The sequence below is a fragment of the Podarcis raffonei genome, chromosome 5, assembly GCF_027172205.1.
Source record: "Podarcis raffonei isolate rPodRaf1 chromosome 5, rPodRaf1.pri, whole genome shotgun sequence".
Lineage (NCBI taxonomy): Eukaryota > Metazoa > Chordata > Lepidosauria > Squamata > Lacertidae > Podarcis > Podarcis raffonei.
The window spans coordinates 11,261,575-11,279,077 of record NC_070606.1 but is presented as its reverse complement, the minus strand read 5'-3'; the positions used below and the strand labels follow the sequence as shown (position 1 = coordinate 11,279,077).

The following is a 17,503-nucleotide window of genomic DNA, read 5'->3' as shown; positions in this document are numbered from 1 at the left end:
GCTTCCAGATGATGTATTTTGATGTATGGATGTGAATCCTGTGAATCTGGTTTGTCTAGTGCTGAATGTGGAAATATATCTGGTGAAACTAGGAAGGACTTGATATCCTGATTTTCCATTTCCAAATCAACCAATGTATTTTAAATCACCATTATAAATAACATCACAAAGACCTTGGACATAAATGCATTTGCATGGAAATAAGGGCTACAGATTCTAGCAGACGATGTTTTCAAATTTGACTTGTGGTTCTGTTGCTTGTGCACTTAAGAGCGTAAAAATGTGAGAGTGGCAGCCATAAATTGATGTTTTAGGCCAGTGCATTCTCTCTTGAATCTCTCAGCAGCTAATGAGCCAGGAAATAATCTTATTGTCTGTAGGTCCTTCGGCCAGACTGCTGCTACTATTTTTGAAACTGGTCTACCTTTAATCCACTTAGCCAGTCAAAACCTCACCCTCTTTTGTTCACACAGTTTATGAGTTTACAACCTTCGTGTATATCTCTTCTTTCCCTTCAGAAATAAAAACAACATTGCATATAGTGGATATCAAATTGTTCTGTTATTTAAAGGCTTAAAACGATCCACCTATTTATTTAGTGGTGAGAAGAACCAGCTTTTATCTTTTTCAACTGAGTCACCTTATAACTGCTGCCAGCAAATATCTGTACTTGTTTTTTTACCAACACCATCCAGGTTAGACCGAGTATAAAACCAGCCACATTTGTATAATTAAATAAAAGTAACAATATATCCTCTATTAATTATAAAGATCTGCTAAGGCCAGTTCAGTTTGATACGGTTTCTTTAAAGCTTATAGTAATATGGTTCCTGTCGCACAGTTATTCCCTGCGCTATTCAAGAGTCGAGCTAACCTAGTCTAGTTCTGCAACCTCTTTCCAACAGTGGCCCATCAAGATGTCTCTGAGAGCTCATGAACAAGTAAAAGTTGCAGCCTTGTTCATCTCTTTGTTTCAGCATCAGAGACATTGCTTCTGTATGTATAATTTCCATTCGGTTATTGTAGCCAGTGACAGACCAATCCTGCATGAATTTTGTTGCTTTCGTTCATAAGACGTGACAAGTCTTTTGTTGTATCCATTGTCACATCTTGCAGTAATGAAGTCCATCAGTTAATTATGCAGGTATTTTGTTTATTCTGTTCTAAACACCTGAAACAATTTGATTTCTCGGTTTTCTTGGCTGCGGCTCCAATCTGGTGGAACGCTCTGTCACAAGAGACTAGGGCCCTGCGGGACCTGACATCTTTCCGCAGGGCCTGCAAGACAGACCTGTTCCACCAGGCCTTTGGCCAGGGCGCAGCCTGACTCCCTCCTCTGGCAATCTGCACAGAATTTTGCTTAACGGTTGCCTTCAATTTGATTTTAATTAATTTTTATAATGAAATGTTTTTAGAATGTGGGATTATTTGATTGTTGTTAGCCGCCCTGAGCCCGGCTTCGGCTGGGGAGGGCGGGATATACCGTATTTTTCACTCTATAAGACACACCAAACCACAAGACGCATCTAGTTTTTGGAGGAGGAAAACAAGAAAAAAAATATTCTGAATCTCAGAAGCCAGAACAGCAAGAGGGATCGCTGCGCAGTGAAAGCAGCAATCCCTCTTGCTGTTCTGGCTTCTGGGATAGCTGCACAGCCTGCATTCGCTCCATAAGACGCACACACATTCCCCCTTACTTTCTGGAGGGAAAAAGTGAGTCTTATAGAGCAAAAAATACGGTAAATAAAATTTATTATTATTATTACTCCCTGGGTGACTTTTAGCATGCAACTCTCTAGCACCAGCTGAAATACAGGGCAAGAATAATACTGATCTACCTTACAGGATTTACACCTTTGAAGACATCAGTGCTAAGCAATGTTATTTCAGTGAGTTGAAATCCAGTCCGTCTCTAAATGATCTGTTCAGGAAACTGCAGCCGCAACTTCACTTTCCATGCTACTATGGACAAACATGCCATTAGTCACAAGGGAACACAGCTAGTTGGTTGCTAAGGAACGGCTCCTGTTGCTCTAACTCGGTGAGGTGGCTGTTGATCATTCACCAGCCAGCCAAGGAGCCTTCAGCTTAAGAGACACAGCAGAAGACAGTCACATTCTGTGCCGGAATGAGCTGCCTTTAACACCCTGACGTAGAGAGCAGGATTAGTAACATCCTGGCCCCCACCAACACCCTTGTGGTTTATAAAAGGAAAATATTAAAAACCACTCTTGAAATAAATTAACCCCCACTGTACATATTTCAAAATATCAAAACCAAAAGGCTGTAGGATTTCACCTGGAGGCAGAAGTGGAAACAATTCTCCCTGATACACAGCTTCTAAATCAATGTTTTATGCTTTATTGGAAGTTCAGAAGTGCAACAGTTAAATATACTGACATTTTACAATTTTCCTTTTCCCTCTCAAGAACATGCACAGGAACATATGCATAGTACTATACAGATCATATGCAAAAAAGACTGAGTGAGAAACTGTTTTCGATTTTGTGAATTGATTCCCTCTGAATGAAACTGAATTGTAGTGAACAGAGTTTGACTTCAAGGTATTCGGCTCCGAGGAAATGTTCCAAACTTACATAAACAGCATCAGCCAGTTTCTGAAGAGCTGAATAGGTGCAAATCTTATTCACGCAGCATCAAAAATAAAATTAAAAAAACCCTATCCAAACTTGTTCAGTTCATTCTTGAAATTCACACTGTACAACTTAATCAGTAGTTACAGTTCCTATTTTACAAAGTAATTACACTAAATACACAAATATACATGAAGCAAATAAGCCTTCATTTTTATGATCCTATGTCACAATGATGTGCCACCTACCTGCTCTCCTCCTATAAATACAACTTTTTGCACCCATCCTTGGCTACAGAAAACAATGAGTGCATTATCTGCATTTTAAGGTTGCAGGCGTCGAAAGCCAAAATATACTCGTCTCCCGCAGTCCTTTTTTTTAATCAGTCCTTACTTTGGCTTCTTTGTTGCACGCTGGAGAACGGGTCTTCACCCCATTACCCCAGCGGTTTTTCTTCATATTTCCACGATTCACAGCACTCACATTCACTGCAGTGCCACATGGAAAGTCTTAAGGGAAAAGACTTTAGGCACACAGCTCCATGTGGCTTAGCAGCCAGCCAGCCACCTGTGCAAGCCACTGACGTCCCCAGTGCATTTGTGCTAATTCCCTGAACATTTACGAGGCGCTCCCCCACTCAACTTGAAAATATATATATAAAAAGAAAGCTCGGCTCTCTCATTCCCAATGGACAGCTAAATACAGGAAAAGAAAACATTCTGTGGCTATGGATGCAGGGGCACAGAAGAGTCTTCATGACTGGGGAACAGCATGCAGGATGGAAGAGGCAACGCTGGATTCCTGGCAGTCCTGCCATGGCAGAGTCCAGAAACCTTCTGAACGAGACACTGCAGACTATGCTGACGGTCCTGATCCTTGTGATGTTGGCTGAGAAGGCTGCGGAGTTGTCCCTTGCGGCTGGGAGGGCGCAGGCGAAGGACTCGTCTGCAACTGTGCTTGGAACTGGGCCAGCTGCTCTGGGCTGGCCAGCGTCTTCAGGAGGTTGTTTTCCTGCTCCAGTTGGTTGTTCTTCTCAATCAGCTCTTTGATCTGCTCTTTGAGAACCTCCACTTCCTCTCTTACAGCGTACATCAAGTGGCTCTTTACCAGATCCTGGAGGGGGTAAAAGAAAATGTCAGGACTGGAGGGGACTGAGAGGTGATATGAGAGCCATCTTCCAATATCAGAAGGGCGGCCACATGGAAGATGGAGCACGCTTGCTTTCTGCTGCTACGGAGGGTGGGGTTCCAGTGGTAAGAAAGTGGTGCATGCTCTAGTTATCTCTCGCTTGGACTACTGCAATGAGCTCTATGTGGGGCTACCTTTGAAGGTGACCCGGAAACTGCAATTAATCCAGAATGCGGCAGCTAGACTGGTGACTGGGAACGACCCCCGAGACCTACATTGGCTCCCAGTACGTTTCCGAGCACAATTCAAAGTGTTGGTGCTGACCTTTAAAGCCCTAAGCGGCCTCGGTCCTGTACACCTGAAGGAGCGTCTCCTCCCCCATCGTTCTGCCCAGACACTGAGGTCCAGCCCCAAGGAGCGCCTTCTGGCGGTTCCCTCCCTGCGAGAAGCCAAGTTACAGGGAACCAGGCAGAGGGCCTTCTCAGTGGTGGCACCCACCCTGTGGAACGCCCCCCCCCCAGATGTCAAAGAGAACAATAAGTACCAAACTTTTAGAAGACATCTGAAGACGGCCCTGTTTAGGGAAGCTTTTAATGTTTAATAGGTTATTGACTTTTAATATTTTGTTGGAAGCCGCCCAGAGTGGCTGGGGAAACCCAGCCAGCTGGGCAGGGTATAAATAAATTATTATTATTATTATTATTATGGACTGCAGGGGGTCGGACTAGATCACCCATGGGGTTCCCTTCCAACTCAACAGTTCTGTGACTCCAGGAAGGGAAAGCGCATCAAGGCAAAACGGAATGGCAAGCAATTCTCATATGCATGCCAGAACACCACTCAACAGTTTCCTCCACATTCCATTTGTTGAATCTTCCATGGAATGCTCATGTATGGAAGGTTTTAGTGCAGACTCAGTTAAAAAAATAGTAATTCAGAGCCTGTAAACGTACTGATGGTTATGTTTTAGCAGAAGTGAAAATCATAAACCAGAACTGAGCCCCTGTAGGACAGAGTCAGCTGTCACAGGAGGAATGAAGTCACCGTTCCTCCTGCTCTCTGAGTTCTGCTATCGCTTAGGGTCCTGTTATCTCAAGGAGTGCTGAGTGGGAACCATGAACTTCCCAATATAGGGTGTTATTCAACTATCACATCCCATCAATGCAAGGATTGCCACTTCTGTAACGGGACTTCCCCTCTCCTCCTAATGCACACCTTCCCAAATCTGCTCTTGGAGGTTGGAGGAAGAAGAAGAAGAAGAAGAAGAGTTTGGATTTGATATCCCGCCTTTCACTCCCCTTCAGGAGTCTCAAAGCGGCTAACAATCTCCTTTCCCTTCCTCCCCCACAACAAACACTCTGTGAGGTGAGTGGGGCTGAGAGACTTCAAAGAAGTGTGACTGGCCCAAGGTCACCCAGCAGCTGCATGTGGAGGAGCGGAGACGCGAACCTGGTTCACCAGATTACGAGACTACCGCTCTTAACCACTACACCACACTGGCTCTGGTTCTGAGGAACCCTCAGAACAAATTGAGTGGGGCACGCATGGTGAGGGGGAGCCCCACTCCACAAATGGAAATCCTTGCTAAGTGTTTCCCCCCACTGTGTTTGTTCAGGTATCTATGTGCGACCCTGGATGGGTTGCATGCAGCTGTCTACTTTGTGAAGGAAAGGAGCTCACTAGCATGGCAGTTTGTTTGCACAAGCCAGGTAAGGAGCAGCTGAATATATCTTACAAATATCTAAGTAGCAGGTAAAAGGTAAAGGTAAAGGGACCCCTGACCATTAGGTCCAGTCGCGGATGACTCTGGGCTTGCGGTGCTCATATCGCTTTATTGGCTGAGGGAACCGGCATACAGCTTCCGGGTCATGTGGCCAGCATGACTAAGCCGCTTCTGGCGAACCAGAGCAGCGCACGGAAACGCCGTTTCCCTTCCCGCCGGAGTGGTACCTATTTATCTACTTGCACTTTGACGTGCTTTCAAACTGCTAGGTTGGCAGGAGCAGGGACTGAGCAACAGGAGCTCACCTGTCACGGGGATTCGAACCGCCGACCTTCTGATCGGCAAGTCCTAGGCTCTGTAGCAGGTAAATATATCTAAAACACTTCATTCAAAAGTTCACATTCCTGGAAAAGGACCAGGAAATGGTGCTGCCACCATTAGATACATCTAATATTTCTTGTTATTCCATAACAAGATACAAGGGATACAAAAGAATCAATGTCTCAGACTGTGTCTGATTGCACTACTGTTGAGAAAAATGGAAGCAAGCTGATCAGTTATTTTTACAGGAGTAATGTGTTTTAAATGTGCTGGTGGGAGGGAAGTTATTGGTTTGTTTTTGTTTTTATTATATTCTTTGCGTTCTCATTTTGTATTTCTATGATGTGAACTGCCCTGTGATCTTCAGGTAATGGGCGGTATACAAATGATACTACTACTACTACTACTACTACTACTACTACTAATAATAATAATAATACAGTGGTACCTCGCAAGACGAATGCCTCACAAGACAAAAAACTCGCAAGAGAAAGGGTTTTTGGTTTTTTGAGTTGCTTCGCAAGACGATTTTCCCTATGGGCTTGCTTCGCAAGACGAAAACGTCTTGCAAGTTTGTTTCCTTTTTCTTAAAACCGTTAATACAGTTGCGACTTGACTTCGAGGAGCAACTCATAGAACGCGGTGTGGTAGCCTTTTTTGAGGTTTTTGAAGACTTTGGTTATTTTTGAAGCTTTTCCAAAACTTTTCCGAAACCGTGCTTCGCAAGACGAAAAAATCGCAAGACGAAAAAACTCGCGGGACGCATTAATTTCATCTTGCGAGGCACCACAGTAAAAAATACTGCTGTACCAGACACAGATTCAGCAACGGGCTCAGGCTCTGAATTTTAGCAAAATAGCAAACAGGAGGCCTCTAGCCCTCGCAGAATTAAATTTGCAAAGCAAAATGTGCAGGCACCATGAAAAGCAATTGTTTTGTGAGATGTGAACCTGCTCTTGCCTTTCAGCATCCACACATAAGCAGAAGACAGGAGGAGGCTGTGCTCTTTCTAACTCAGAGTTTATTTCATGCAAAAAAGTTGTTATATTTCCCCCCCAATGCCCAACCCCCCCCCACTGCCTTTATATAATCTGAATTTGGGAGGGGGGAATACTATGATTTAAAAAGATACTATGGTTAAGAGGCACCAAGTGAGGTATATAGGGTTGCTGTGGGGATTAAATGAGTGGGGGAAACTCAGTACAGTATAGTACAGTACAGTACAGTACAATACAGCACAGCGAAATCTTCTTGTGTTTCAGTTTCTTGGATTTTGTTTTTAGGAAATGCAGTTGGTTGTTATGTTTATTTTTTTAACAGCCACATAAGCTGAAGGGGATTGCTTTTCCACCTATTGGACAAAATAGGGGAATTCTTGGGTATATTTCTATCAAAAGCTCAAATCCTTTTTGCTCATGGAAAAGTAAGTGTGTGGCTGCTTGAACTGGGCTGTAGTTCAGTGTTGCAGTTATGATGGCACACATAATCCTAACAAATGGTTGAGGTTATTTATGTACTGCTTGCTTTTAACAATTTCAATCTGAATTTGGTTTAAATCACTTAGATTTGCCCTCCATCTGAAACATTCCAGCCATGGAATGTAGCGCTAGCAGCCCGAGATCAATACTGTAGATCAATTGGCAGTATTGTAGATCAAAACCCACAGTAACAAATGTGGTTTATAGGTCATTAGATCTGAGTTCATTGGCAATGAAGAGCAGCAGGGCTCTTTTGCTGCCAATAGCAACATCCTATGCCCTTTTAAAATGTGTGTGTGTTTTTTTGGGGGGTGCTATTGGGTTGTTGTTTTTATTTTTATCATTTCTTTTGTGGTTTTATATCTTGATTTTATTCTGTGAACCGCCCTGAGACCCCCGGGTGTAGGGCCTATAAATTCAATAAATAATAATAGTCGTGCAGCAGCAAAAATTCAACAGGTTCAGCAGTTCCCTAGTATGGAAATACAATTACGGGGAAGTCTTCACCGGTTGACATTCCTGTCTATCAGATGTCTTGCTACCTGGATGTGCCGCACACGATTCATTTGGGGGCCCTCCTTACCACCAGCGAAAGCAAGAGATCAATTTACACGTGACCCAATACCTTTGCACATTTTAGGCAAATCTGTGCATGCAGAGAGCCCAGAAAAAATACTGTTGGCATCCCTGAGCTTGCCTGCCCGTCTTACTTGCTCCCCCCCCCCCCTTGATGGCTCTGATTTTGAGACAGACCCCCCTCTCTCCAGTCCTGCAGCGGCAGCTGCTCTTGCATTCTTGCAGTGGCTCTCTGCAGCCGCAGGAGCTCTCCATCACCTCTGCAGCAATCCTTGCCTGCCTGCCTGCCTGCGCTGCTCTCTTCCCTCTCTGCCTGCACCCCCAAGCCCCGCCTCCTCGGAGCACCGGCTGCAGCTGGCTGCTTCTTAAAGGGCAGGGTTGATTGCCGCATTCCCCTCCCCACCAGCCCCCCCCCTCGCTGACGTCAGGCCCACCCGAGGAGCCCGCCCCGATTCGGAGCCTGGGCCAATCCCAGGCCCCGGGTTATTTATAGCCACGAGTTATAGTTCAGTTTGCCTAGCAACAGAGGAGGAGGAGGAGGAGGAAAGGGAGACGGGAGAAGGTGAGGATCCCGTGAGAACACTTCTCCAGCAACAAAGCCCAAAGGCGGGCGCGGGGGGGGGGGAGCTGGGGGCTGGATGCCTCGGAAGGAAAAGGTACCCGAGTGTGCGCTATATGTATTTATTTAAGCATCAAACCAGGGGCTTTTTGCGCAGAGAGCCAGCCCCATTCGCCCGCTTGGGGGTTTTGGCTGCCCCGCTCCAAAAGGGGGGGAGAAAGGCCTCGATCCCTGAACAATGACGGCGTTTCCTAGCCCACCCTCCTGCCCGTGTCCCTCCATCCCCCAGCATGTAAGCACGATGCCCCAGCGCCGTGGAGAGGCAAGGAACGGGGCGCGCTCCCCGGCTGCAGGCGCGGCCAGCTGCCCCCCGATGTTAAGTGCCCCTCGGATGCAGGAAAGCAGCCAGCAAGCGGCTGCAGCCTCCCGATCTGCTCCCTTCCCTCCTTCCCCGTCTCTCCCGCCCTCGCCGCCGCCGCCGCCGCCACATTCCTCGGACGGGCACATACCATGGCTTGCTCGATTTTGTTGTCGATCGCTACGACGCTGGCACCGGAGGAGCTGCAAGACACAAGCGAGAGAGGAGCGCGTTAGCGGCGGCCGAAAAGCAGCAGCGGCATCGCGCACACGGCCAGATCGACGTTTCCAACCCCCCCCCCCATCTCCGCCCCGCCACCCCCTTCCTTCTCCCGCTAAACCAGGAAGATGGCCTCGGGATTACATAATGCGGTGAACTGCAGCGGTGCAAAGCCGGAGGTGTCACGCCAGATCTCTCGCCCGCGGGACAAAAGGAGCCGCCGACACGGCGGCGAAAATAAAAGAAAACACGCCCGCGATCCGGGGGGTGGTGGTGGAAAGCGATCTGCGACACCCCCCGCCCCAAATCGCGGCTAGTGCACAAGAAGACATCGAGACCCGGGTCTGGCGGCGCGCATTTACCTACTGTCGAGCCTCAGGGCAGAGCTGTCGGTGCCCAGCAGCGATGATAAGAAAGAAATGGAGAAGTGCCTGAGCTGGTAGACGCCTAGATCCATTGCCACCTGCGCCCTACACCATTGGGCAGTCATGCAATGGCAGGAAAAGGGAGGGGTGGGGGGCAAAAATAATAATAATAATCCTCGGCCGGGCTTCTGGAGCGCCGCAACCCGGGGGGGAAAGGGGGGTGCGAGGTCTGGGCAGTGGGAGAAAGGGCGAAGGGGAGATGCAGCTGCGCAAAAGCAAGCGCCTTCTCGTCCTCGTCCTCCGTGTAAGCAGCGCTTCCCTGCTTGCTCCGCCGATGGAAAACCTGGCGGGGGCTCCGGGCTCATTGCATAATCCATGCAAAAGGAGCCGGCGCTCATTGGCGGCCTGGACGCTTTGGGCCCCGCCCCCGCCCGCCCGACTTGCCACAACAGCCTCGCGGGAAGCGTCAGAAGCCAGTTTGGGCAGGAGCCAAGGCGGTGCGCGGAAACGTCAGAGGGGAAAAGGCGAGGGGCGCGCGCAAAGGAGCCTCGTCTCCCCCCCAGGGCGCGCTCCTGATCCGCCTGCCTTGGGGGTCCCGCGGAACGAGGCGCTCCCCGTGCCTATAACGCCGTTTGGGGGTGCGATTTTGCTAAAAAAACATCTCCCTCGCATTGCTCCAGAGGCCTGTTATTGCGTTGCTCGGGCAGCCCCTCCCATAGCGCCACCTAATGACACATAAAAGGCGAAGGTGGAGGGGAAATGACTAATATTACTTTGAAGGGTCTCGCTGGCCAAGTCTGCCAGGGCCTCCTTTGCATGGAAAGTGGTTGCTACTCCTTTTATGGCATTTGTTTGTTCATTTGTTTATTTTGCCTCTTTTCATCTCTGGATCGTAGGGGCACCCCTTTATGACTCACATGCATAAATTTCCATAGGACAGAACGGCGAGATGCTATCTTACGTACAGCAGCGTTAATTGCAAAACCAAAAGCGTAATTTGATTATCGGGATGTCTCCCTAAGACCCCAACAAACCTTTATACACACTGGATCATCCTAATGAGGCAAAACACTGGATCCAGTGTGCACCCAGGATTATTCTCCTATCGGTTCCAATCATATGATCCACTCCCAGCAGGAGCAGCCAATTGCTTTGCCAACCCTCAGCCACCTTTTCCCTTCTCTAGATGTTGCTGGAATACAACCCCCATCTTTCTGTGCTGGCTACACCTGATGGGAGTTGAAGTCCAACAGCTTCTGGAGAAAGTACCTGTAGCAAAAAAATGATGTACGCAGGCTTGAAGGCTTCTAGCAACTGCTAGAAGAGTAAAGCTGTTATGAGCCAAGCTATTCAGAATACCCACACCATACTTAGATGTGTGCAACTCCCTTATCACCATGTTCTTAGTGTCTGCAGCTCTTGTTTGCTCTGCCCATGAAGATTTTAGCAATATATTCTTGATTTCCCATACACAAGAACATGCCAAATGTTTTCATCAAGTTTGTCTTCAAAGGTTCAAAGGTTAAGTCTCCTTCCTCCTCCTGCAAATTTTCTCTTCGTATGTTGGAGATTAAACCGTGTACACCACAGTACACATGTATTGCATCCATATATATATATATTGGTACATTGGACTCTTAAGTCAGATCAGCCCCAGGCAGCATGGCCAGTAGTCAGGGATGATAGCAACGGAAGGGCACATGATTTCCCCATCTCTGCCTTAAAGAGATTCGGCCGAAAGGAAGAAAAAGGAGGAAATGGCAAAACAAATAGGCTATAATGAGAGCATTTACTTCAACAACAATCTTTCTATGGATTGGGAATAAGATTCACAGCTTAGGGGCAGGTGGCCCAGGCAAGCATTTAAAGGAGGGTAGAACATGCTTCAGAGAGCAGTTTGGTTTCAGGCAATGGATGGGTGAGGTGAGCTGGGAGGAGAGGGAGAGGAGAAGATTGAGCAAGCTGTGAAATGATAGGTGAGGTGTAAAGGGAGGGGCTGTCAGGTGCGGTGGAAGATTTGGCAAAGGGATAGATGCGGTTGGCAAGTGACGCAAGCATGGACCCTTGTAGATTGTCATAGATTCGCAATTTAAATATGAGCACGATTACAATAACCCAGGAGTGGGGAACCCTTTTAGCCTGAAGGGATCTTTCCATCGCTTACCAAAGCCAATTTGAATCCTTGCGTCTCAGAACTTGCGTCTTGAAGCTTTGCCACTTAACCTAAGGGCTGTGAGGAAAGTAGTACTACAGATACCTGCAGCCTCACTGAAAACATACATGAGGTGTGATGTGCAAAGCAACAGTGAAGGACTAGCACAGCAGTCACAAACACCTCTGATCAATTTTCACTTCAGCCACAAATTTACTAAGGGCCCTCAGAGGACCCTTGAACGCTTGGGGACAATACGACGGGGAGTTGAAAATATTACCATAATGTATGTGCAGTGCTTGGAATGCTTCAAATGGATTATATTCGACACTAGGAGTTGTTGTTATCAAAGTAGTGAGTCATTATGAGCAAACTACATAATAGTAGTAAACAGAAGTCCTAACCTTTATACTTATTTATTGGATTCCCTTCCTGCCGAAGGAGCCCTGTCTGTAACGCTAGGAATAACACTAAAATCCTTACCAAGGAGATGTCTGAAATCTCTTTAAAATTGCATGGATAAAACAATTGAAACCAGGCCATAAATCTGTTTGATCTACATCCCCTCCATGAAGAAGCTGTGGTTATAAGTATACATAAATGTGTGTGTGTGTGTGTGTGTGTGTGTGTGTGTGTTCTTGCCCCCTGCCCCCAAGCAGTTCACAGACAAACAACTAACTTACAAAAACAGGAAAATCATAAAACAAGTCTGAGGATCAAAAAGACCCCTGCATTGGCAGGGGGTTGGACTAGATGACCCTCATGGTCCCATCAAACTCTATAGTTCTATGATCAGACAGCATCAAAGGCATGTTTAAATAAAACCATTTTAACAATCTTTCAGAAGACCAGGGACTTAGGTGCCACCTCTGAGAAGACCCTGTCCCACACATTACAGCACATACAATATGTGGAACCGAGGATCCCCAGAACATTTCAACAGGTGTGTGCAGGCAGTCCTTCAGATACTCTGGACCCAAACCATATAGGGCGCAACTGACACATTGAATAGGGTTCTGAAACACATATCATGCAAAAGGCAACCACAGAATATACTACAATACAATAACCAAAGCATGTGATACAGCTATGTAATTAACTATCCCTTCCCTTTTCCCATTCCTGACTTAATTTTTATGTGTGCATGCGTGTGCACACATTAAACAAATTCCACAGCAGTCCTTTCTATGCAAACTACAAATAATTTTTTTAATACCCTCCAAGTTTCAGCAACTTGCCTGCTCCTGAAGTAATTAGATAGAAGCAGAAGATGCAAAACGATTTAAGATGCTCACATGCAAATTATCAGCTACAACTCAAAAGATACGATGTTGACTATAAGTGAAGAAGGATGGTCTAGAATGGTGGGATGGTGGTGGGCTGACCATCTCCATCAACTGGTGGCTGGCCAAGATAGTTGCGTGGCGTTTAATGATAGCCAGACACAAGTAAATCAGATGAGGCATTTGGCTGGTGGAAGGAGACAAAAGATGACGTGGTCTGACAAAGTGGTTTTGTGGGATGAAGGTAGACTTTAATGGCACATGTCCAGGGAGTGCCATGCCTTTTTGGAGGCGTGAACTGGAGATGGCAGAAGGATGGAAGAATGAGCTCTTCTTGCTGGCAGTGGATTTGGGAGAGTATCTTTGGTAGGGAAGATGGACTGGTATGAAGAATCACTCTATCTCTATGGAAGATGCAACAATGCTGCACGACTGAGTGTCCTGCGCATACTCTGCCCAAGGAGGACAAACAGCTGGTGGTTTAATTCTTTACTGACAGAGCCAGCTAAGATGCAGCAAACACACAAAGCACACACTTCTGGTGGCTAAGTAGCTGGCTTGCACTCTGAGCTGGACGGCTGGAGCAACAGCACAGCCATGCCTTCCCCAAACTTAAGTACCCATACCTGACAACATGCACACAAGCAGCCTGCAACCTCTCCTATATGCAAGTTGCCTCTTCCCGCCCCTCCTGGTCCTTGGGAGCAGCGGGGAAGAGGATGGAGGGAATTCTACTAGCCCCAAGCAGCTCAGGAACAGTCTCCTCCTCTACTCCTACTGCGTTCTGCAAAGTAATGAGTCTTTAAACACTCTATATAACTCTTGACTTCTGATTCATCACTCCACTCGTCATCACTGTCATTGTAGGCTGATGGGACTCATGGGTTGGGGTCGAGTTCCCCTATCCTGAAGCTCAGGGGAAGCAGAGCCTCTGTACTGGGACTGAGGACCTTTGCGGGGATATTTGATACTTGAAATATTTGCTATTTCGTCTGAGATGGAGCTTGTTCTTGTCTAGCACTGGGTGTATTTTGCAGAGGTGCAATAGAGAGCCTAGGAACTTCGGAGATGCTGTGGGCATAACCCACCTCTCTTGCTACACTAGTGGAGCCTCCTTGAGGCAGCGTAATAGATCTGGGCGAGTATCAGGAGTCAAATAAGCAGTGCTCTCAACCTGGGTAGGACAGCTGCTGGATTGCTCTGGGAGATGTGAGGGTGCCAGTCTGAGCTTCCTGTATTACATACCCTGGAGGAGACTGGGAAAGTACTGTGGAAGAAGAGCTGCCTTGATATTGATCTGAAGGCTGCCTTATTGGTTCCTTTCTTCATCAGACTCTGGTTTGCCTATCTCCCTTCACTGAGTGCGCTCATCCAGCAATGCAGGGGTTAAGCCACCTGAGGACCTTCTTTGTAAATCATCCCCTATAGTGAAGAGGTCAATACATGGCATGGAAGAAGTCAGAGGGACACCTGAACTGGCCCTCAGACCTATCATTAAGATTCCCCTCTCCCCAAGTTCAAAATGGCAGGTGGAAACCACTGTTTTTATCGCCGAGGAACTTGCAAAAGGGCCAAGCCCTGGTTCGCAAGGCTTGGAAGTTTGGCTGCTGTTAGCTGCTGCTTAAGGGTGGAAGTAAGACTTTATATAAGAGCAAAAGGCGAAAGATTTATACGATCTGAAGAGAAACCAGTCAAGCTTGCAAAAATCTATCATTTGCCCAATAATAAATGCTGGAAATGTAAGGAAACTGAAGGTACTTTCTATCACCTTTGGTGGACGTGCCCAAGGATTAAGGTCTTCTGGGAGATGATCTATAATGAAATTAAGAAGGTTCTTAAGTGTACCTTTCATAAGAAACCAGAGGCTTTTCTCCTGGGCATGGTAGGCCAATTGGTGTCAAGGAAAGATAGGACGTTTTTTATGTATGCAACAACAGCAGCAAGAGTTCTTTTAGCAAAGTATTGGAAGACACAAGAACTACCCACGCTGGAAGAGTGGCAGACGAAGGTGATTGACTATATGGGACTGGCTGAGATGACGGGCAGAATCCGTGACCAAGGAAAAGAGACGGTGGAAGAAGACTGGAAGAAATTCAAACTTTATCTTAAGAACTGTTGTAAAATTAATGAGTGCTAAAATGTCATGGGTAATGTAAAACAGATTTGCAGCGGTAAATGATTGGGTAAGAGAAAAAGGATTAAAGAAAGTGAATTACAAGTAATTGAGATTAGGGGTTGCTGAAAAAGTTTAAAACAGGGATGCAGAAAAGGGAGGCATGGGGAAGTCGTTGAAATTGGGCTTAAGAAAAAGAGGTTATGAAATTATACGTGTTTATATGTGTGTTTGTCTATGTATTGTGAGTTGTAATGTGCCTTAATTTATGTTGGAAAATCAATAAAAAATGTATTAAAAAAAAGACTTTATATAAGAGCTTTCCGTATGTTAAAACGTAATTTAATGCTGCAGAGCAGGCAGGAAAAGATACAGCATTTGAGAGGCAAATATAGCATTAAGGAAGTGTTTGTGGTGGGAGCTCAAACGGAACAAAGAGAAAGAATAAAGGAAAAACACAGGCAGAGGGGGGACAAGAGAGGGGCTCTAAAATATGCACTGGGGGTGGGGGGACGACATAGAGGAACAAAGGCCCAGAATGGGAAAAGGCTGAGGGGAAAAGACGTGAGAGACAGACGTTTTTCTAAATGGTTATAAACTGATGCAACACAGACAAAAGGAGGCGAAATATGAAAACAAGGAGAACCACAAGCCTGAAAGTTGAAGAGGAGAAGCCAGGAGTCTCGAGAAAAACAACTGCTTTCTGTGAGGCAAAGATAAAAAAAATTGGCTCAAGGTGTGCGGGGAGGAGCCAAGATGGAAGTTTCCTCTTTGTTTATTTAAGCTTGAAATGTTGACTATTGACCACCAGATGGTGCCCGATTTCCAATCTGGCTACAGCCTCTCGCAGGATCTCAGAAATAAAGGGATCTCTACATCATGTACAAAGGACTAATGAAGATAGACCTCCCAAATTTATCCAAAAGGCGCCCAAAACTGTACAGGGCTTTAAAAAGATACAAACAAACACAATGAGGTATGTTTGGGATTGGACCACCAGCCAGTAGAATTGTAGACCACAAGGGTCATCGGGTGCAACTTCCTGCAATGCAGGCATCTTTTGCACAACGTGGAGCTTGAACCCGTGACTCAGATATTAAGAGTCTCATGCTAACCCAGTGTTGCAGCATTGCTGTAGGCTGCCCAGAGTGGCTGGGGAAACCCAGCCAGATGGGTGGGGTATAAATAATAAAATTATTATTATTGGTGGTAGTAGTAGTAGTAGTAGTAAGATGTATGGAAGTGAGAGCTGTACCATAAAGAAGGCTGATAGCCCAAGAACTGATGCTTTTGAATTATGGTGCTGGAGGAGACTCTGGAGAGTCCCATGGACTGCAAGAAGATCAAACCTCTCCATTCTGAAGGAAATCAGCCCTGAGTGCTCACTGGAAGGACAGATCGTGAAGCTGGCCACCTCAGGAGAAGAGAAGACTCCCTGGAAAAGACCCTGATATTGGGAAAGATGGAGGGCACAAGGAGAAGGGGACGGCAGAGGACGAGATGGTTGGACAGTGTTCTCGAAGCTACAAACATGAGTCTGACCAAACTGCGGGAGGCAGTGGAAGACAGGAGTGCTTGGCGTGCTCTGGTCCATGGGGTCACGAAGAGTCGGACACGACTAAACAACAACAGTAGTAGTAAGAAATGTTCCAGTGTCTGGTCCCTGCTTGTAATCTAGAAGTAGCACTTTGGACTAAGTACGCTTATCAAGTCTTCAAATGGTAGTCCCATGTACAAAACAGAACTCAAACCTGAATGCTACTAGGGTGTGGAGAGCCAGGCTCTCTCTGCCCAGAAGCTGTTGGACCTGCACACCTTTCTAAACTGTGACCTCATGCCAGCTTAGTTTGGCCACATCCATGAGCACTACTAAACTGTGAATTATTCTTCTGAAAGTAACATCTAGAACTGGCTGACCACCACATCCTTAAACAGATGAGCGCTTCTATCTGCGTAGTTGCTTGCAGTTTCTGGGAGCTTCTGTTTAGGAGCTCATGACCAGGATTTGTAAAAAGGGGGTGTTTGTAAGGGCAATTTGTCATTGAAATTTTACTCAGCATTGATCCAGAGTATATTCCAGTGTATAGTTAGCAGAGTAAAAACTTAAACACACTGCAGGATTCTTGAAAGATAGACCAGAGGCCATTGTATTTCATCCAGCAGAGCTTTACTGCTACTGAAGGCAAATGGTCACAAACCCAATATATTCAGGATTGGCACTGTCCATAAGAAATCCAGTTGCAGCAGACTTAACTTAAACTTACAATAATTTATAATACAGTCATACCTCGGGTTACAGACGCTTTGGGTTACAGATGCGCCGAAACTTGGAAGTACCGGAACGGTTTACTTCTGGGTTTTGGCGCTCACACATGCACAGAACCACTAAATCGCACATGTGCAGAAGCGCAACCCGCGCGTGCGCAGATGCAGTGCTGCGGGTTGCGAACACTGCAGGTTGTGAACATGCCTTCCGCACGGATCACATTCACAACCCAAGCATCCACTGTAAGTTCAAACCAGACCACTGGTCCTGCTAGCTAGGGACCATGGGAGTTGTAGGCCAAAAACATCTGCAGGGCCAAGGTTGAGGAAGCCTGGTCTAAACCTTAATACTGAGCATACTATGTGCAG

General features: G+C 46.4%; 1 protein-coding gene across 6 annotated transcripts in view; it reads right to left on the bottom strand.

Annotated features, from left to right (window-relative positions):
• Window positions 1–2,338: 2,338 nt before the first annotated feature.
• Window positions 2,339–17,503, bottom strand: part of TSC22D1 (TSC22 domain family member 1) — a 65,134-nt gene continuing 49,969 nt past the window's right edge. For 3 of the 6 annotated variants that reach the window (XM_053387784.1, XM_053387785.1, XM_053387789.1), the window contains 2 exons: window positions 8,889–8,940; window positions 2,339–3,707 (listed from right to left, as the gene is read on the bottom strand). In XM_053387784.1, coding sequence (XP_053243759.1) covers window positions 3,450–3,707; window positions 8,889–8,940 — 310 coding nt within the window. In that variant the 3' untranslated portion in view covers window positions 2,339–3,449. Of the gene's footprint in view, window positions 3,708–8,888; window positions 8,941–9,100; window positions 9,136–9,318; window positions 9,675–17,503 lie in introns of those variants that run through there. The other 3 variants (XM_053387788.1, XM_053387790.1, XM_053387791.1) reach the window with 3 other exon arrangements.